The following is a 20,721-nucleotide window of genomic DNA, read 5'->3' as shown; positions in this document are numbered from 1 at the left end:
CAGTTTGACACAACCCGTATAAATTATATATCTTTTTAGAGCGTGAATAACAACTTCTTTTAAAATTTATACACTTGGTGCGATGGCAAGTGCCTTCGCCCATGAGTGGTAGGTCTCGGGTTCGAGACTTGGGAGCAGCCTCTCCATAAATGGGGGTAAGGCTAGCCGACATTCACCTCTCCCAGACCCTGCGTAAAGCGGGAGCCTTGTGCACTGGGTACGACCTTTTTATAGTTTTCTGAAAAACGTAGATATATCTTTTACTATTTGGCAAAAACACAAGTTACAAATTGTTTCATCGTTAATCCTTTTATCCGTCTAACTATCAAGCATAACTTTTGCTTACCAACAAGTATATACATAAGCCATAGGATTCTCACTAGAAACTCCTAAACATAAGTTTATGACATTTTCAACATCATACATTTAATACAAACACACTAACATCAATAATGCAGTATACCCTACTTCTTATTCACCACCCTACAATTCTTCCTGATTTCTCCATTGCTTCCTGTGAGTACACCAAGATTGGCCATCTTCACCATCGATGCTCCAAAGTCGTTGTTAAATAGAAATGGAAACTTGCTGTAGCTAAGAACCATGGAAGCAGTTCTATTATCCCCCATAAGCACTTGGTCTGATTGGAGAAGTCCAGAATTGTTGACTAGGGTTTTGTAGTAGATGTTGTCAAACTTGGCTGAAGTGACTGGATCAAAGGGAACCAGATTGGTATCGGAGTCGGCTTGATTAGGGCACACGCTTTGCAGGTTTTGTAAACGTGAAGTGTCCAGTGTTGGGTCAGGTTTGCCAGAGTCATCAAAGTTGAAGAGTCTAGTCTTGAAAGTGAAGCATTGAGCAAACCCAATTGTATGTGCACCTGCATGGAGAAAAAAAAAAAGGTTTATTAAGCTTTGTAGTCATCCAAAATTTTATATATAAAAACGGCCACTATAACAGGGCTGGTCCTAAGATTCCTATGAGCATGTGTGCGACAATAAAGAAAACCCTTAACGTAGGGCAACATTTTGAGTTTAACCGTGAATCCCTATATATAACACTTATCACGGTCAAGTGATCACGTGTTGAGTATCATATGGTGATGATCACTTGTTGAGTGTTATATGGTGATGAGAACATATCTCCATGATGTATAAGAATATCTTTCAGTAGTAGAGATGACATGGGAAGCAAACCTGAGAGCACAACTACATCCTTTAAGTCAAGGCCTTTGGCTGTGAACTTTGCAGTGATGTTTCCCAAGGGCTCAAAGGGTGATGGCAATTGTTTATTAGCTGCATCTTCACTTGCTGTTGTGCCATCTCTACGACCCAAGGGTACTGGCCAATATGGCCCTCCACTCTAGCAAAAAAATAAATATATGAGTGCTAGAATCAGTCACTTACACATACATGAGTTAAGCATGACCATTAATGCGCAACTAATTGTACCATTTTGCAAGAAACAATAGAAAAGATAAACCATGTGGAAATTTTAATTAGTTGGAGTTGTTAAATGAAGAAGGTGCTTACAAAATAAACGGCTGCTCTTGATACAAGAGTGATTATGTCAGTGCAAGAAACAGTGGATGGGCAAGCTTCCTCCACCTTTGACTTGATTGTGTCAATCACCTCAAAACCTCTGGCTGAATTTTTGTTGGGTGCAGCATTTTTCTCCCCTTTAAAACCGCTGGTATCATCAAGTAGCAATGATGCATCACATCCCTACCTCCAACAAAATGGAACAAGTTCAGGTTTCTAGTCAATTTAATTTGGCTCATATGGTAACCACAACTAGTAATCAGGTGATCATGCTTATACTTAATTAGACCAGTTCTTCTCTAGACAAGACGTACGTTTTTTTATTAAAGAATGCACCGACAATGTGGTGCCAATAAGTGGTTGATATTAATACTAGATAACATATCAATAGCAAAACTTATTAATGTAATATCGATACATTACTTGCATTACATATCTCTACGAAATTGTTCTTTAACAAAAAAAAAACGTGTCGCGTAGAGAAAAATTATAATGCTTAGACAAACATAATTATTATGACACTCTAAAAAGGTCATCTTTCACTTTAAATTATATAAGAAATGAGTGAAGCCAAATTAATTACATTAACAAAGCAATCATGGAAGTGAAGCCTCAAAAGTGAGGCCGCAATTCTAGTATCATTTGCAATAGCTGACCAAACTCCAGACTGAACAATCTTGGTCAGGTTGGGACAAGTTGAATCATAGAATTTAAAATCAAGCTGACAGAACATAAGATTAGGGCTTAGGAACAAGAGGCAAAGCAAGGTATTAAGAAAGGAAAGTTTGTGATCCATTTTCTGGAATACGAATATATAAATTCTCTAATTAAGTTGTCACTAATACTTTGTGACAGTTCAAATGGTACCGAGTAGTGAGTACTTGAGGTATATTTATATAGAGAGTGAGAGTGTCAAAGACAAAGGAAAAGTGCATGAAATTGTGCAGATGCAGTTGATTATGTTATCTGGGGAGAGTGGTAGAGGCACTAGATTGTCTTTTTATTCAGTTGAGTTTGGTAGAACTGCATTTGTGTAATTAATGGGATCAAGAAGGCGGCTAGGTTAGGACTATTTATATTGCTCTAAGTGGTAGGATACTAGGATGATGTATTCTGGTCCTAGAAAAAGAGCATTAGTTCATACTCAAGTTGACTTAAATTTCTTAATATCTTTTTTCTCAATAAATAATCGGATATTTAGAAAGATATTTTTATAGCTGAATAAATATACACTCAACAAAATTTGTCATTGCAAAGAGGCATTGAATTCATGATATAACATATATTGTAGTTAATGTATGTGAGTTAAGCCTGAAATGTCCTCCAAAGGCTAATTAGTAATAAAATTTAAAACTGGGGCTTCATGAAAGTCCAAAGGCATGTTGTGACTCTCTGTTTGGCCTAGATAATCTTTGGTCTAATTGTTGGCTATATGTACTTGAAGGATTGGAGACACTGTTTCAAAAATCTCCACCCAAAGCCGCCTACTATATGTACTTGAAAGGTTGGAGACACTATTTTAAAGGCGTTAGACGGTTGGCCACTATTTTGATTAGTCTCAAGCGTTTGAAAATCAAGAAAGTGCGCCTAGACCCGCCTAGGCATCCGTCTAGGCACGTAAACAGAAAATCGATAACTTTCATTTTTCATTTTATTTTTATAAAAAATGTAAGAGAAGTGTTGAATACTTGGATGAACACTCATTCTATGTTTGTTCACCATGTTTTCAATATGTTTTAATATTTTATAATCTACATGTCATTTTATTTTGTAATTTGTGTATTCCAATACAACTGTGTGTTTTTTAAGTATAAATAGACGGTTATTTATACAATATATAATAAATTTACTTAAATCTGCTAAGTCTGCCTAGACTCCTGTCAATACCCCGCTTAGCCGCCTAGGCACTAGGCCCCAATCCACCGCTCGACCAGTGTTTAATGTCTTTTAGATCCTTGCTATCAACTAGTGAAAATAAGCATAAGCGTAGAGAGTGATGGGGGCTATAGTGAAATGGATCTATGGAAGCAGCCAGAAGGAAGAAAAGGGGATTGAACTTTGAAGAGCAAGTATCACCACCCATAATGCTAAGTGGAAATTTGAATTATTACTCAAGTATTGATTAACGTGCTTATTACTTATTATGACACAATATTTGGTTTAGAAATTTGATCTCCTTAACATTATCTTTATAAATAACCAGAAACTTTTGTCAACATAAATTTAGATTACAATATTAATTCTCTGCAAATAGTGCAACATCTAGATGTTGACAAAAGTGCTGAGAATTATTCGAATTCACAAACACAGACCAAGAACACCAACTACTGTAGATTCCCAATATAGGATAATGTAATAGTACTAAATTACTAATACAACATAATTAAGTTAAGGTCTTAATCTAAATCTCTCATGATTCATCTAACAGAGATTACAGAATAAGTAATCAAAGCAGGTCTCCGTGCAGTCATAAAAGCAGGAACAGCTGCATCCAAACACAAAATTACACAAAAAGTACAAATTACAAGCTAATTAAACCATAAAAGAAAATAAATAATTAACAAGAAATTAATTAGATAATTACCACTCATTGATGACTTTGTCCTGCTCATCTTCTTCTATCTCGAAATTCTTTGTGGAAGCATCTATGGCTTGTGCTGGTGGAGGCTCCATATCTGATCTTCTCCTATCTTCTGAAATACTCTCCATAGAGAGAAAGAGAGGTGGAATAAAAGAAAATGAAAAATAAAAAATAACATATATGATGCACAACGGATTCGTCTTTTTCCTAAATTTTGTAATAAAATATTCTTTCTTTATTTTGATTTGACCAAATGAAAGGAAGAGAGAACCCATATCCTAATTTTAAAGGGCACTATCATGACTGGAATGTTTCATAATGCTTTTATTGATTTTGCTTATTTGCTTTTATACATTTCATAATTAGATTAAAGTAGTGTTATTCATTTTTTTTTTTATTGTACACATTTTTGTTAATTTTTATACTTTTTTTTCTTTATTTTATTCAATACGAAGATCGAAAATTAAAATGATGTATGAGAGGTAAAAATAAACGTGTAAATAATATTATTCTTAAAATATTTTATATTTTATTAATTTTTTGTAAATATATCTTTTAAGTAACTATAATATAAACGGTTACGATAAGTATAAAATTTTGTGGATGGATCACGAAGTGTTGAGCCAGACACTGTATCTAGAGAAATGCAAAAATTAAACAGAAAAGTAAATGGTTATGGAGAGTTGAAGTGGACCACTGCAGGAGTTGATAAGGCCATTTATCTGTGAAACTAATGGTGATTCTGTGCATGCGTTACTTGCACTACCAAAATGTATTTCAAAGGTTTACCTTTTTAAGCTATTTTAGTTACGAGTCGTTTTCATTGATTGATGACTTCATTTTCTTTGTGAATAATGTCTTCAGTTTTTTTTTTTTTTTTTTTTTTTACACTATATATGCATTATACCAAAATAATGTAATTTTAGGATATTTCGGGGTATTATGTATTCTGAAGTTTTTAGTCATTAAATCTTTTGTCAAAGATACATAGGGTACCAAAGAAATTAATTTAAGATCTTTTGGGGTATTATATATTTTGAAGTTTTTAATCCTTAAATCTTTTTGTCAAAGATACATCGATCAACATCTAACGCGTAATATTCTCATAGTATAAAATACTTTAGAGCACCATAAAATCTTTTTTACTAGAAATTGTTTTGGAGATTTTCCATTTGGGAGTGGTTTATGTAGGAAGGACATTATTTCCCTGCTTCCCAGTAACATGCCATCATTTCAACGTGCAAACGTCATATTTGGAAACTGTTTAGTCGTACATATGAATGAAAGGAATTAACAATTCATAATGAGGACGTTACTTGTTACCATAATCATCGATTTGTTTGACACATGAATGATTAAACATCTTTGAGTCAATAAAGTTTTCTAAAGATGAACTTTAGAAGATGATAAAGAGAAAAAACAATTATGATTATGACGTTATCCTATCAAATAATGTCATGTTAAATGAGAAGGAGGAAAGCTGCGAAGGAGGAAGTATTATCTCAGAACCCAAGAATTTAGAAGAATTATAGCATATATTTTTTTTGTTTGTTAAAATCCAAGAATTTTCTGGTGGTTACTAGGATCTTCTTCTTTAATCCACTTTGTTCGGGTTCAACCACCACCCTTCTCTAGTGTAAATTAACATAGGGATATTGCTTGTATTAACAGAGTGCATTTGGAAGCATATTTCATGAGGAGTTGTTTCAAGGTGCAGATGTATCTGTAACTCAGAAGTGCTTATTAACTTTCTTCTCTGCCAACTATAGCCAAAACTGCTTTATTAGAAAAAAACACTTCTAACGTTTCTAAACAAACCAAAAGTATAAAATGAAATTTAAAACAAATTTGCAAAATCAGATACCTTGGAATGCAAACAAAAGCACCAAGTGCAAAAATAATTTGAGCCCTTTGATATATAGACATGTCATTTTTTGAGTCCGCCAAATTATACATGAAGACGAAGTCATCCTTCAGAAGGCCTTGTTAAAAGACTTCTGCTAAAGCTCTAAATTAGTTACTGGTATACAAAAACTGCTTCTAAATTCCCAGGGCAAGATAAACTTCCACCATCGAAAAGGATGGCAGAAAGAACCTACAAAACACTCAATGGCTCCGAGTCACCTACCAGAGTCTCATCCAGCACAGCACACCTACAAGTCAAGAGCCGCTTCTCTGCAGAACTATGGGCAGAAAGGCAGCTATCGTTCCCTTTCCACCAGTCATCTGAAAATGCTATATGTTTCAGCATTGCGGTTGGCACAACGCAGAGCATCTGCAGGAGGGATGTGGTATTTGAATTGCAAACTGTGCTGGAGGAGTTAATGCACACGAAAATGTTGGCCATTTCCACTGGAGAAAAGGCTGGACCCGTCAAGCTTGGCAATCACCAAATTGGGAATGCACTGCTCTGTGATCCAATTATGGCAGGAATCATCAGCGACTGATCAAATTTTCTTTCAAGTTCGATTGGACTATGGGATTTATCCTGTAGACATAACAAAAACTGTAAAAAGAATATATAAACTTTAATAAAACAAGCGGCATGGCATTTGTACTTACTGCGTAATTCATCCCATTAGATGCCTGAGTGCCAGGCGGGACATCCTGCTGCTGCGAGTTTTTTAAGAATCGATGTTCTAATAACATGGCAGCAGTTGGCCTCTCTGCGGGATTTCTTTGGAAGCAGCAGCATAGGAAATCCTTACCCTCAGGTGACAATGTTTCTGGAATTGGTGGTGCATCCTTCATAACTTTAAACATGGCCGCAGCCTGAATTAATAGACAAGAGTTTAGAAAACTGACAGAGGGCTTAAATGCAGAAAGTTATGTATGAAACTCGAACCCAATTATATATTCACAATGTCAACTCTCGAGAGGCAGATGAGCAAAGCTACATGGCAACGAAGAAGCTAAAAAGAAGTTTATGATTTTATCGAACTGTGCGCGAATAGGTAAAAGCATGCAGAAATTAGGGATTTTGACATAAACAATGGAGTAGACCCCTTCAAAGCACAAATTGAAACAAGTTTCATGGTAAAATACAGAAGATACGAGCTTACCCCTTCATACTCACTCCAAGGAGGTTTTCCGGTGAACATTTCAATAATTGTGCAACCCAAGCTCCATATATCTACAGCAAGAGCCAGATCAGAGCTGCTATCTTTATGCATCTCAGCTTGCATCAGCTGCAGGAAGAAATTGTAGCAGTATTAGAGCAGCGCATAACCCCATAGGCTGCCGCATACTAGTTAGCAAAAGATTACCTCTGGAGCCATCCAGTATGGGCTTCCCTTTAGAGAAAGATTTCCTACGTGACCTGAAAGCTACAAAACAAACAAGTTTAAACTATGTCAGACCAAACTTAGATGGTAAAGAATAAATCCCAGAAAATGATCTGAAACTATAACAATGCGATGACTGTAATGATAGCCTCATGAAACAGTGTGTAGAACCGCCAGATGATTAGATTGAGGAAACCAGCTCAAAATCTCAAAATAACTTAGCCTATTACCCTGCCAAGAGTAAAAAAAAAGCTACTAGCACTCACATGTTTTGCCATTCCAAAGTCAGCTAGCTTGACAACTCCATATGAATCAACAAGCAAATTAGCCCCTTTGATGTCCCTATCAACAGAACACAAGATAATATGCAGCCTAATTAACCCCAAGCACAATGCTATAGGCCCTTACACCAAAAACAGTTCTTCCACATTTGACAATGATAAAATTCGCAGTCAGAACTCATTCTTATTTGCTACTCGAATTTAGTCTCACATTCCGTTTTTGTAAGACAAACTTTATGCTGATAATCATACATTTGATTAAGAATGTGATGATACCTGTGTATTGTCTTTTTGCTGTGCAAGTAGGCCAACCCAGAGAGTATATGGCGAGTAAAATTGCGAACAACAGCTTCTGTTATGGCTCCACAATGTTCATGGACATATTTGTCAATAGAACCAGGATGGACAAACTCCAGATATATATAAAATCGATCATCAACCTGCATATACGAAAGTATGGTGTGATTTGTTTTAGGCAACTCCAACGGACAAACATGAGCCTGGATGCCTAAACATGCATGTAACACATTACTCACTATTTCGCTTCCATAATACTGCACAATATTAGGATGCTTCAGCTGGCTGAGAACTTTGATTTCCTGATTAAAAAAAAAAGGTTTACAGAAAATGAGTAAGAAACACTGACATTGTAACATAATACATCACTCAATACACCTGAAGAACCAGAACAACATAGTCCACCAAAATATATTACATGAAAAATTATTTTGCCCCGATCTCAGTCCACAATGTACTTTTAAATTTTCGTGTTTCTATGAGAGATCAAAAAGCTGAAAGCCGCCATACTGGACGCTGAATCACTGATGCAGTGATACTCCAGAGGTTAAACAGGTAAATTAGGAAAAAGCTTAAGCGATGTGTTACATTCGTAGAACACAGTGAGAGTGATGATAACCTGCTGTAGCTGCTTTATACACTCTGCAGATTTTGGGTCCTCAGGAAATAACTCGACTTCCTTCATTGCACATAAAGCTCCAGTTTCTCTGTTACAAATGAAAAACCGTCATCAGCATTTAGCAAAGAAAATAGAAACTATGATCAGCTGTTCATGGAACTGTATATACCTATTGGTAGCAACATAAACACTTCCAAACGTGCCACGCCCAATAAGCTTTCCCTTTCGCCATTGTCCTTTCACTGGCTGGGACTCCGGTTTAGGTGTGAGTATAGCGTGTGGTGAAGGTAGGCTAAGACTTGCTCCAGGAGGCAGAGGCAATGGATGGACTTCAGCATAACCATTGACCTCACGCCGCGCAGTGGAGACTTCAATTGATAATCTGGGAGGCAATGGCGATGTTGAGCCGGGTGGGATTTTGACATTTCGGCAGGGACTTCTATTTGATGGACTTTGTATAGGGGAATTATCATTACTCTGGGTGGAGTATTCCGACAAGGAAGGGGGAGGGAGCACAGAAGTCATATCGCAAGTGGGCATCTCGGGGGCAGACCAGCCTTGATTTCCCACAGGAACAAGGTGTGGGAGAAGATCACCAGCACTGGGACTGTGTGGGCTGAATGTAGGACTCGAAAAAGGGCTAGCAGGTGCGCTCCAAATACGATTTGGAACTTCAAGCCCGAAGTCAGTATGATAGCTCTCTAAACCATTCCTACCTTGATTCCTCCTCGTAGACCTTGACCTCGATTCAAAACAATTCTCGTTATTTTTTCGCGCTTCCCGGCCACCAAACACACTGAAAATGCAAGACATATACGTTAATAAACAATGCATATGTGCAAATGAAGGAATTCAAAGGCCAAATCTGCAACAAACAATGCAAAATCTGACAAACATGGAAATGTTGGTGCAATCAAAATCACAAACCCCTATCTTTTTCGATTCTTAATTTGAGCATGTAATTAAAATCCACTAATCGTTTTGGTTTTCCAAATCCAGTAATAGTATCATATTTTATTTTTTTTCAATTTTTTGTTTTCTCTAGAACTAAACAATATGAAAAGAAATTATAAATTTTTCTTGTCGAGAAAAAACAAATTATACGCAATATGAATCAAAGAGACAGCAATCTACAATCGCCGAAACTGCATCCGGAGCACCTCTCTTTCCATCGTGAATCCGCTGACAATTCCGGCAAAGGCAGCGGCTGAGGAGTCCCGGCCGCGGACGTGGTTTCCGGAAGCGACGAACTCGAACCCGAGCATTTATGACTATTCACGGCTCCACCTCCCCCGTCCTGGTCTCCGCCGCCAGTACAGATCAAAAGCTGCTTCCTCTGTCGGGTGAGCTTCCTCCTCGACCGGAAAATCCACCCTCTCCCGTCATCGCTGGTCTTCTTTTTAGGCGACTCCCCGTTTGCCGATCTGAACGGCGAAGACGACGATGCCGACGAGGAGGAAGAAGAAGAGAAGGTAATGTTAGACAGCCAACCCATGGTGGAAACCATTCATGATCGTCGCAATCGCACAAACCCTAACAAATTTGGATATTGATTGCGGGAAGGCCTAGGAAGTCCAGGAGAACAAGATCCATGAGCGGCCTGGATCTTCGTCGAGAGACCTGCAGGCCATGAATGAATTCCCCGGGACGGTGTCGTTAACTCGTTTATTTTCTTTTCACAACGCGGTTTAGAAAATGGGTACGGCTCTCGCCATTTTTGAGAAATTGAGAGGTCCATATTATTGTTCTCCGTTTTCTCTCTAACCATGTTTGAACAACGCGCGCGCGCTTGGTTTTTCGTTTTTCTTGTGTCCCGGCCGTTGATTCTGTTATTTTTATTTCAAATTTATACATCTATTTTTTTTTTAATTTGATGATAAGTATGGATAACTACCCAACCTTTGACTCTAAATTACTCTTAACATTTTAACTATACTATGGAAATACCTACGGTTTTGTAAATCAGATATTCGTTGGATCTCCAATATTAAGTAATGACATTCCAACGTTAAGTGATAACATAGACGTATAAATTAAAAATTCGAGCATCCAATTCAATATACTTGTCAATGTCATTAATTCAGGCTCCAGTGACCTAACTTATGTCCATTAAGTAGTTTGGTTAAAATGTTTTAAAAGGTTTAGACTAATTTAGAATCACCCTATAAGGTTGGGTGTAGGGAGAGTCCAACAAATGTCCGTGAGCGATCCATATTCTGCGATTTACGTAACTGATACCACAGAGAAAATTAAGAACAAGGTACATAAGAATTTTCTGTTGCTATGTATCTGTAGGTTTATAAGTTTGTACAACATTTCTATTTACCTAAGACTCTCTCTTCAAATTGCTGCATGTCTTCATTTTACGTGCAGATAAACAGGCATGCCGCATGCATTATCTGGTGGACAAAAATTTCCAGAGGATCAGAAAAAGTTTGGAGCAAATCGGGGGGTATTTGGAGCAAGAAAATCTTAATCTACTCATCCGTCTGCAGTTACATGGAAATTTGATGTTTCATGTCTTGTAAGATTTGTTTGTCAGTAGTTGGTGCCTTGTAACTCAAGGAATAATTGTACCTCGTGGACAATACATTGTGCAGGTAGATATACCATTCAAATATATCAGTTTCTTCCTAGAGGACTGTTTGGACCCAAATTTACACTATCGGCCCATGCAATCAAGGCCGTTGAGTGAGCATAGTTCCCAACCTTCAGATGAAAAGTGAAGATAATTTTGTTATTGTTACAAGATAATATGATCATTTTTATGATAATAATTATCTTTTAATGTGAATTATCTTGACTTTTCCTTATCTGAGATAAATGGGATGCAAACTATATCTGTGATCTGGAAGTAAACAACACAGTTTGAGTTGGGACTCTTATCACGTGGCATGGTTGGGATGTAAGGGTCATGATAGGCTTTAGCCTACAGATGGGATAATGAAATGGTGATGTGATGTGGCAGAAGGTTAGCTTACATGCATGAATAAAGATTATAAGGAAAACTAATGAAAAATGCTTGAAAACTTTAAGTTTTAATGATAAGAACAAAATAAAGGGTAAAGTGAATAGTATCTGTTGAGCAAGAATTGTACACAATATGTAAAATAATTCACTCGACACAATTTCACCCTCGTTCATTTCTTGAAGAGGGTTTTATTAATTCGAGTTCGACCCATTCTAGGCTATGCGCCTATTAATTACAACCCTTCCTTTGGGAAAAGAATACCCTTTGATTCTAATATGAATAAATAGTAACTTGGGGATTTGGGTGTTTATTTGATTTTGTGACTGCACCTAGGTAGAGCCCTAGATTGCTTATGTACCCTCGTTGAGGGATCAAGTCGCTCATAGTTCCTTGGTATTTGGTACTTGTTTGATTGTGATGCCTTGTTGCAGTTTTAGCTCGTGCGGGCGAGGATTTTAAGCCATTGGAGCATTAATGCCTTATGCAGTTTTAGCTCAGGCAAGGACTTTAAGCCATTGGAGCATTTGATGCCTTGTGCAGTTTTAGCTCATGCGGGCGAGGAGCAATTGACTTTCTTTATGGCTTCGTGCCATTTGTAACGGCTTTATGCTATTTGTAGCGGTTTTGTCATTTGATGTTTGATGTGGCTTTGTACCATTTGTAGAAGCTTCATGCCATTTGAATTTTAACACGGCTTTATGCCCTTTGATACTTGATACGGCTTCGTGCCATTTGATATTTTGACTTTTCCTCGGCTTCGTGCCTCTTGTATACTTCAACTTTGGAGCGGCTTTGTGCCGTTAAATAAAATTTTGATGGACATTCTTTGATGAATAATCAATCAAACTTGTAAAAGTGAGTTTGGATCAATGTATTGAACCTCTCTTTTTATAGAGCCGTTTTCCATGGTGGGATTTTAATTTTCCATAATTTTTTGCCTACACCTTCCTTCCTTTCGTGTGGTGAGATTCATCCCACATGGTTTGGGAAAGGTTGATCAACATAAATTGGTCTGGTGCATTTTCTTTAAGGGTCCCACGCAAGCAACATTCTCAATTAATTTGAGAATTTTGTTCACAGCAAACTTCTTGTTTCTTCCCCTTTTTTTATGTACTTTTCTTTTGAATTTTCAACCCCATTTAACATGGAGCTTTGAACCCACTTTGAATTTTCAAGCCTTCTGACAACAAGCTTTACTCCTCCTTTTTTTTATGTGACTTTAAAGCTTTTAAGTTCAACCACTCCTCTTCTTCTCCATGTGAGCAAACTCGACGTGAGGTGCAAATTTTATTCACCCTTTCTCTCACCTTGAGAGATGGCTTTACAAATCATTTTTTTTCCAGTTCCAACACACGGTGCTCTTCCATCAGAAACCAAAGGCAGTTCCGCAATATTTGAGCTCCCGTTGATTTTGCCATTTTTTTTTTTTTAATTCTTTTTGGGTTTGTCAGCCGTAGATTTCCAAACGAAGATGGGTAAGTTTGGTGGAATTCAAATGCTTTTGAATTGTTCTATTTTATCTTCTTTTCCCCTTAAACCGTAGAGACCTTTTTATGCAGGCTACGGGTTCTCTTTTCCTTTTGCCGCACTAGTTTGCTTGTGTGTTTCCTTTGTGGATCGAAAGCTCAAAACGAAGAGGGGAAAAAAATCAAGCAGGTTACCCATTTTCATCTTGTCTTCATGCCTGACACTAACTGGGCAACACAGTAGCACAGCAAGTCTTTTCTTTTACATTGTGTAATAAAACAAGGCAAAGCACCATTTTTTTTATAAATGCCTTTTCCGACTTTAAGGGTGCGTTTGGTACGCAGACGGGACGGAACGGGATGGGACGGGACGGGACGGGACGGAACGAAGGTGTAATTTTTGAAAAAGACATGGGGTATATTTGTCTTAAAATGGTAAAACATTGTGTTCCACAGACGTGGAACAAACCCGTTCCAGGGGGAGGAGGTGGGACGCAAAAACACTCAAAATCTGTCCCGTGGAACAGCCCGTTCCACCCATTTTTGGCGCACCAAACGCGGGACGGAACGCCTCGTCCCGTTCCGTCCCATCCCGTCCCACGTACCAAACGCACCCTAAGTTCCCTTGCTTTTCTCCTTTACCCTTTTTTTTACTTGTTTTTCCTCTGCAAACCTTATTGTCCATTTTTTTCTTATCCTTCGAACGCCCGACACAAAAGACTTTGGGTGGAACTCTTGAACAATACATTCTCTTCTTTTCCCTTTTGTCTAGTAGTATCTGTTAATTTTTCTCACTTTTCCTTTTTGAGTTTTAATCTCTTTTCCTTTTTGTACTTTGTCTCCTACTTTGAATTTAACTTTGGCCCAACATTTGACAATAGTTTGCTCATCTTGTGCCACGTGCTAAGCTTTTTGAAAACAAGCATTTTCTTTTGAGGCTACTGCTTCCTGCATGGATTTGTCCTCGCGAGAGAAAAACCGGCCTTCGACTACAGTCGCGAAACCTTTTTGCTTGCTGGAGATTTTTTCTTCCAATTCCTAATTTAAATAAGCATTTGAATGAAACTTGGTCAGCGACAACCAGCGCCCATTCTTCTTTGGCTGGGTATCATTTCTTCGAGTTTCTTGTCTTAATGAAGAACACCAAGGGCTTTTGAAGATGACCACGGATAGCATATGCACCGTCTTCTTTTCCGCTAGCGACTTAGACAGCAGCTCGCACCATTTTTGACGCATTGTGCAGGCATAACACAGCATTTCCTTCCAAAGTGGTAGCAGCTTTTTTCTTCTTGACTTCCAAACAACGACGACGGGGTCGGAGCACTTAGATTTGATTGGAACTTCACGGGGTGGTTTAGACCACCCCGAAGAAATTCATGGGACTAACTGCAACGGCACAGACTGCACCTTTTTCTTCCCGGTATAGACAAATTTGATAGGCAGAGAGGTCACGGCATGGTTGCAAAGTCCTTTTGGGCTTCCGTTTAACGTCCGTGATAGTGCTACAAATGTCTTCACTGATGGTGAAAGGAAGGCGTGGTAGATTTCCAGAGGCCTACAACTTTATTCTTTAGTTCGAAATCGCCGTGATGGATGCCGTGACTTGGGAGAGAGAGAGAGAGAGCGACAAAGAACGGTGCACTTTAAATGCTTTGTTGCTTTCCTTTGCTATGTATCCGCTTCTCTGTTTGCTCTTATCTCCTTGAATTTCCACAACAGTTCACCTCTTTGATTTCTTTCTTGATTTCTGCAGAGTCTCTTCTCCTTTCCGTTTTTCCCCTCTTGCACTGCAACTAGTACTTATTTATAGGCATGGTTGGAAGGCTCTGGTGTTTTTACGTGGGGGAGTAGAGGCCTCCACTTTCCCTTAACTTCTCCCACTATCTGTGCAGCAATCTTCCATGACTGCAACCTTCCCACGTTTTGCAGAAAATGAGGAGTTTTTGCTCCACGTTTCTTCTTCCCATTTTTGTCGACTTGGGTCTTCCAAGTCTGAGATGTGCTACCTTTCCTTTGTCTTTTGAAAAGTTTGTTTGTTTGCAAACTTCTCTTTAATTTGTTTTTTTATTATTTTTTTTTTCAACAGTATCATGATTGACTTTTTAGTGTAAAAATGTGGTTTTTCGTTAAAGTGAACAGTACCGCGGGCTTTTCATTAAAACTCCCAAGATTATAAAGTGATGGTGGGATCGAATATTCTTGGCATCCTGCGAAGGATCTTGTCAAATGGCATCACATGAAGGGATTGAAAATAAAGATTGGATTGCATGCACGTGGCTACAAGCTAAAGCCCAAATGGCGTGATGGTAATCCATGGGGTTATTAAAAGATATTCTTAGGAATATTATTGGCAGCTTTCATACTTCTCGAAATGCAATGTGGTCATTAAACATACAAGCTCTATAAATACAAGACGGACCGCGATGAAAAAGCCCATTCCAATTCAACACACAAACTGCCCTACACAAATTCTTGCTCTATGTGAAACCTCTCAACAACCTTGAGATTTTTATTTTCTTTTTCTGCCAACACATCTTCAGTTTGGATAAACAGCACTGTGAAGGCAACCGGCGAACACCTTCAGTTTGGAGAAACAGCATTGTTGCCATAAAATCAGCTGACCACGGAGCACCTTCAGTTTGGATAAACAACATTGTTGTCGTAGAATCAGCCGACCGCGGAGCACCTTCAGTTTGGATAAACAGCACTGCGTCGAGGGCGACTGGTTATCTATCCAAGTCTCGGTCGAGAAGGGTTTTCGAGTCCTTATTAGCAGAGGTCATCTCATTAGCTTTTTCGGCAAGGTGAGGTGTTACAGTTTACTAGGGCTTGGCACATTGAACGCCGAGTTCTTTTATGATTGGATACTCATAAGTAAGTTTTAGAGTTCGGCATTCCGACGAGCAAACCACATTTACCATCAAGACATATATTTGTTTTGAGTATTTGTGCCCCTATACTCTGGTGTCGATTCGGCGTGCTTATACCCTTACAAATATAACCACTATGACCGCATCCGGCGTTGACGATTTGTGAACTTCGCAAAATTAGCAGCCTTGTCTTCAGGCTCTAGAACCCAAAGGCCGAGACGTGTTCCTTCTTTGGCCGCAGTCGCAAGATCGAGAAGTCAGTCGCGCACTCAACGCAACATCAACACATTTTACTCCTCGGCTGACGAGTTGGCACACCTCGCATCAACTGAAGGACGTAGTTAACTCATTAGTTACCCGACATGCGCGCCACATAGGCTTGGTAGTTTTTAGGGTCAACAAGGACGATGCTAAACTCGATGATATGCAAAAGGTGAGACGGTTGATATATTTTTGTATTAGCAGTACAATTTATGCATGTGTTACGTTGTTTGCTAATTCACTTTGGGTGCTTCTGAGGAACAGAAAATGGTTCAGATTCGGAAGGCATGATGAGTGGTGATGTGAAGGAGCTGCGTAGTGAAGTTTTAACGGAAATAGTAGGATGACATAATTGGGCTGAGGAGATGGTGGATGCTTTTAAGGCAGTGAGGCCGTTCCAGGAAATGTTCGACTAAAGTGTTGAGGCTGTAGTCTGCAGGCACATCCATGAATATCATCACTAGCTTATTAGTTTAATTGAAGGCTTGTACAACATTGACAACTTACTTAGAATTAGATGGAGCTAATTACACATTTGTTACGGTGTTAACTACGACGAGATCCACATGCATCCGACAATTATAATGTAATCTTTGCTTAACATCAGGCATGTTCTGATAACCATTATAATAAAAGCACAGATGTAACAAAAATTGAGAGTGCTACAACAAAATCCAGCTGATTATGATCTAAACAATCACGATTGTTTTACAACTTGAGAATCACACAGCATATGGCGGTGGGCAAATCTGTAACTTAGGATAAATCAAAGACTTATTGAACTTGTTGCTTCTACTCGTGATTCAAGTCAATGCAGGAAAGCCGTAAACCTGTGCTTTGGTGACTAAACTCGTGCAGATTCTGTGTTGTCCAAATTTGTTGCGACCATCTTACATATGGGCATGGTTTCGTTCTTACTTAGAAGCTTCATGGAAGGATGAACCTCAACATCCGGAACGAACACCCTATCTCCTATATCTAGATCGCTGACATCCACCTCAATCTTTGTAGGAATGTGCTCAGCTGGTCCCAGGTACGTTAGGCTAGTTCTAATTTTGTTCAGATGGCCACCTGTTTTGGCACGAACAAGTCACAATCAATCAACACAAATCAGTCTTTAAAGAAGGCATGAAAACAACATGATGCGTCAAATAGGGACTCCGATAGTAACAGGCTTTTAAACATTTTACATGCACCGTTGTCATACAACGCGTAGAAGCACACTCTTAACAATAAATATCCTTATAATCTCAACAACAACAGCATAAGCAGCTGCAATTCTGTTTTCAATACGTAACCGCTATAGTATAGATGCACAGAGGATAGAAAGAAGAGCCTTTAAAGCAAAGCAATGTACCACATCCATAACCAAAATTTCCTCTCTTCCTAAAGCTTCTGTTTACCAAAGAAACGAAACAAACCTAACAATGTGCAACCAAAGAAAATCAAATTTACCTTTCTTGAGACCAGGACAAACATCTTCACCCTTGAAAACAACAGGGACGTCAACTTTCAGCTCCGAGCCCTCATCCGCCCAAACAAACACCAAATTCAGAATCTTCCCACTCTCTTCGTCCCTATGAATCTACACAAAAACCCAAATTTTAAATAACTCAGAAATTTTCAATTTTTTTTCTATATTATTGGAAATTGTATCGAATTATAATGGATGAAGAAAATGAGAAATTGCCTTGATGGGTATGACATTTCCGGATTCGAGCAAATCCGATGACCCGGACCCGGCTCGGATCTGGAGGGGGAACCGAGTGGAGCAGAAAAATGGGAGTTCTACGGACTTGAGAATGGCCTGAATCTGCTTCCTTTCGGTGGTCAGCAGGTGCTTCCTGGACACCGGACGAGCGGCGGCGCTGGTAGGATTTAGCTGCTGAGAGAACACGACGGCTGGGATTCGACCTTGAGCTCTGTCTTTGACGGAGACTCTGTTTCCAGTGACTTCTCGAGGGATGGCTTGGATCGTGTGGTACATAGCCGCGAAGGATGAGAATGGAGGTTGGGGTCCGGAGCTGGGGTTTTGCAGAACCGCGCGGATGTTGCTGCCGGCTGCGCGCCACCGATTGGCCATTTTTTCGGGTGGTTAATTTTGGTCTCTGCATTTTTCCGCCGAGGGTTTTGTGTTTAGTTTTGGGGTTTAAGGGTCTGGGCCTCTGGGGAGAGGTGAACTTCGACTTATCAGAGTAATGGGCTCATTGAATAATGGACTAGGCCTTTAACTTCCCTATTTGTTCTTCTGTCAAGCCCAATGTTCAAAGGTAATTTTCTTATACCACATGGTCATTTACTCTTTTATATAGAAGTTAAAAGTTATCTAGACAATATATACCTACCACTTCTTTGATAGAGGAAAATGGTTTTAGTTTAACTGTGGCACCGACACATGATGTTATCAATTTATATGTTATTATATGACTAGAGATACTTTCTTAATCGAAGGCATATTAATATTAAATATATAATATGTGTAGAACTAGTTGTGGTGAGAGGCATATGAGTAATGACATCATTGAGGAAGGATTAGGGAGTTTAGTTCGCACACCAATTTTAAGTCTGTCACACACACTTTGTTGTTTCTGGCTATCAAATCAAACGAAAACAATAAACATTATTAAACAGGAGTGTGTATAAGGAGAAAATAGTATGTGTTCATCAATTCCCATGTTGCTACAAATTTGGAATCTCTTGGGACCATTTGGATATAGTGGGGATAAGTACTAATTCAACCAAAACCTAGCTAGCTATTTCAAATTGCTAACTATGTCTCATTGTCTCAAGAACATTTGAATAAGCACCCACCAGAACACTTTCCAAATTCCCTACAAAACTATTCCTTTAATAGTGCAAATAATAACAGATGCTGCAATGGCAACGCAGCAGCTAACTTTTGTTTTTGGTCGAACCCTCGATCCCCAGTCTTTTTATACGTCGAAAACATTGCTCTTTCACACTCATGCCCATCGAAGGAACCTTATTAGGTCCTCAACCTTTTCGTATATACAATAATAAACTACTACTTTTCCTCTTATATTTTAGCCTTGTAAAGTCACTAAATCGAATCGAGAAGAGGAGAAAACCGATGATTCTAGAGTACACTATACATTGAGGTTTGTCTTCGATAGTCCAACTTACAAAATGATTCAACTATTAAACAATATTCATTATTTGATTTCTTAAAGTCAATCACCATTTATTTTTTGAACTACTTGGTTGTCTAATCCCGTACTGTCGAACAAAAATTATTATTCGTCGATATATATATATATATATATATATATATATATATAATAAAAAGGATTTGGCATTAAGTTTAGTGAATGGTGACATAAGAATATTCACACATATCTGGTAATGTGTTGCATACTAAAACCTAAATAAAAAGTGATAGGCATTTCATGTCAAATCCATGCAGGTGATAAAGCTGTCACCCTTGGGCCCTGGGCCACCGGCCCAAAACAGTAAAAAAAAGTCAACAGCAAAAAGGCAAAAGAGATTGAGACGAATAAGCAATCAAAAATATTGTAAATGAAATTCTCTAAAATTTGGAAAAAGCATGAGACGAATTGGTTGATACGGATGCAGGGCAGATCTATCCCACAAAGTCCACCCTCTCCTACCGTCCTATACAAGTTCAGGTGCGTGTGTGATCTTGACATAAGACTTACATAAAACGGATTAATTGTTATATTGTATTTTATTTAATAATGTATTATAAAGTTTAAATTTTTTTCGACATAACAATATATTATTGATTAAAGACATTATTGTTAATGCAAGTTATTTTCGTGATCTCAATTCTTGAGAGATGGGACCACCAACTTGTGCGTGTGTGTATTTACATGATTATATTATTTATACATCCCCACCACACGCCCGTACCTTTTTCTCTTTTTTATTTTTGGAATTTTCTCTGTCCTTTCATATTCCAGATTGCAAATCATTCCGTGGACTCATGGACCAGGAAAAGTTTTTGTGATGTGATGATATATGCTTAGCCGCATTCGATGGTTTTGTTTTTTAACTAACGATATAATTATTATATTAATTCATCAAAATTATGTAGAAGAATGCAAATTTGATGCCAAAGAATACATTATTTTAGCCAATTTAACGAAATTCATATTTTTAATGAGTTTCCTTTGTTTACTCTCGTAGATTACGGAGTTAAGGAATCATCTTATTTTGCTATTAGATTATAAATACGGCGTATATACTTGATTATTTTTTTTATTAACGATAGATGTGAAAGCATAACATATTAAGTAAAAGAATTCATAAATTACATGTTATCAATGTGAGGCCTAGCAAAACAAAATAGTGAGTAGCACCATACCCTTGACTACCATTACAACAACTTCGAAGAAAAACTTTTCATTTTTTGTTGTCTACAACTATGGATTTTTTTTTAATGTTAAAAGCAAACTACACTTGCAATACCAAATGCAAAAATTAGACTTAGACTAACTTAACTTGCAACACCAAAAACAAGTCGAGCAATGATGCTCCTAAGGTCCACATTTTGAGAACATGTGAGGATC

General features: G+C 38.2%; 3 protein-coding genes and 1 long non-coding RNA gene across 5 annotated transcripts; all 4 read right to left on the bottom strand.

Annotated features, from left to right (window-relative positions):
* Positions 1–234: 234 nt before the first annotated feature.
* On the bottom strand, positions 235–2,408 carry LOC103416003 (peroxidase 10). The gene is made up of 4 exons (XM_008354278.4): positions 2,125–2,408; positions 1,533–1,724; positions 1,197–1,362; positions 235–880 (listed from the first exon to the last, which is right to left on the bottom strand). The coding sequence occupies exons 1-4, from the start codon at positions 2,335–2,337 to the stop codon at positions 465–467; spliced, it is 987 nt and encodes a 328-aa protein (XP_008352500.3). The 5' UTR covers positions 2,338–2,408; the 3' UTR covers positions 235–464.
* A 1,287-nt stretch (positions 2,409–3,695) lies between these two features.
* On the bottom strand, positions 3,696–4,430 carry LOC103401345 (uncharacterized). Its single transcript, XR_523886.4, has 2 exons — positions 4,126–4,430; positions 3,696–4,026 (listed from the first exon to the last, which is right to left on the bottom strand). It is a non-coding gene; the product is annotated as an uncharacterized lncRNA (long non-coding RNA).
* A 1,582-nt stretch (positions 4,431–6,012) lies between these two features.
* Positions 6,013–10,316, bottom strand: LOC103401346 (mitogen-activated protein kinase kinase kinase 5-like). Of its 2 annotated transcripts, none has more exons than XM_070814599.1 (10): positions 9,764–10,316; positions 8,773–9,399; positions 8,604–8,691; positions 8,224–8,286; positions 7,964–8,127; positions 7,673–7,748; positions 7,389–7,448; positions 7,185–7,310; positions 6,685–6,894; positions 6,013–6,610 (listed from the first exon to the last, which is right to left on the bottom strand). In XM_070814599.1, exons 1-10 carry the CDS (start codon positions 10,108–10,110, stop codon positions 6,509–6,511), a joined length of 1,863 nt encoding a protein of 620 aa, XP_070670700.1. In that variant the 5' UTR covers positions 10,111–10,316; the 3' UTR covers positions 6,013–6,508. The 2 variants fall into 2 exon arrangements, with proteins under 2 accessions (XP_070670700.1, XP_070670701.1); XM_070814600.1 differs by having other exon boundaries at positions 6,013–6,596.
* A 6,515-nt stretch (positions 10,317–16,831) lies between these two features.
* LOC103401342 (uncharacterized) lies at positions 16,832–18,523 on the bottom strand. The gene is made up of 3 exons (XM_008340057.4): positions 17,862–18,523; positions 17,627–17,756; positions 16,832–17,242 (listed from the first exon to the last, which is right to left on the bottom strand). Exons 1-3 carry the CDS (start codon positions 18,252–18,254, stop codon positions 17,016–17,018), a joined length of 750 nt encoding a protein of 249 aa, XP_008338279.3. The 5' UTR covers positions 18,255–18,523; the 3' UTR covers positions 16,832–17,015.
* Between the last annotated feature and the right edge of the window lie 2,198 nt (positions 18,524–20,721).

This window comes from Malus domestica, chromosome 15 (assembly GCF_042453785.1).
Source record: "Malus domestica chromosome 15, GDT2T_hap1".
Classification (NCBI taxonomy): domain Eukaryota; kingdom Viridiplantae; phylum Streptophyta; class Magnoliopsida; order Rosales; family Rosaceae; genus Malus; species Malus domestica.
Note: the sequence above shows the minus strand (reverse complement) of the source record. Positions and strands in the feature narration are given on the sequence as shown.

Coding starts and splice junctions, on each gene's coding strand:
- LOC103401342 (XM_008340057.4), bottom strand. CDS start 18,254: ATGGCCAATCGGTGGCGCGCAGCCGGCAGCAACATCCGCGCGGTTCTG. Junction 17,757..17,861: donor GAAATGTCATACCCATCAAG/GCAATTTCTCAT, acceptor GTTTTTGTGTAG/ATTCATAGGGACGAAGAGAG. Junction 17,243..17,626: donor TTGTCCTGGTCTCAAGAAAG/GTAAATTTGATT, acceptor GTGCCAAAACAG/GTGGCCATCTGAACAAAATT.
- LOC103416003 (XM_008354278.4), bottom strand. CDS start 2,337: ATGGATCACAAACTTTCCTTTCTTAATACCTTGCTTTGCCTCTTGTTC. Junction 1,725..2,124: donor TCCATGATTGCTTTGTTAAT/GTAATTAATTTG, acceptor TGTTGGAGGTAG/GGATGTGATGCATCATTGCT. Junction 881..1,196: donor GGATGTAGTTGTGCTCTCAG/GTTTGCTTCCCA, acceptor TTCTCCATGCAG/GTGCACATACAATTGGGTTT.
- LOC103401346 (XM_070814599.1), bottom strand. CDS start 10,110: ATGGTTTCCACCATGGGTTGGCTGTCTAACATTACCTTCTCTTCTTCT. Junction 8,287..8,603: donor GTATAAAGCAGCTACAGCAG/GTTATCATCACT, acceptor TTTTTTAATCAG/GAAATCAAAGTTCTCAGCCA. Junction 7,311..7,388: donor CATACTGGATGGCTCCAGAG/GTAATCTTTTGC, acceptor TTCTTCCTGCAG/CTGATGCAAGCTGAGATGCA.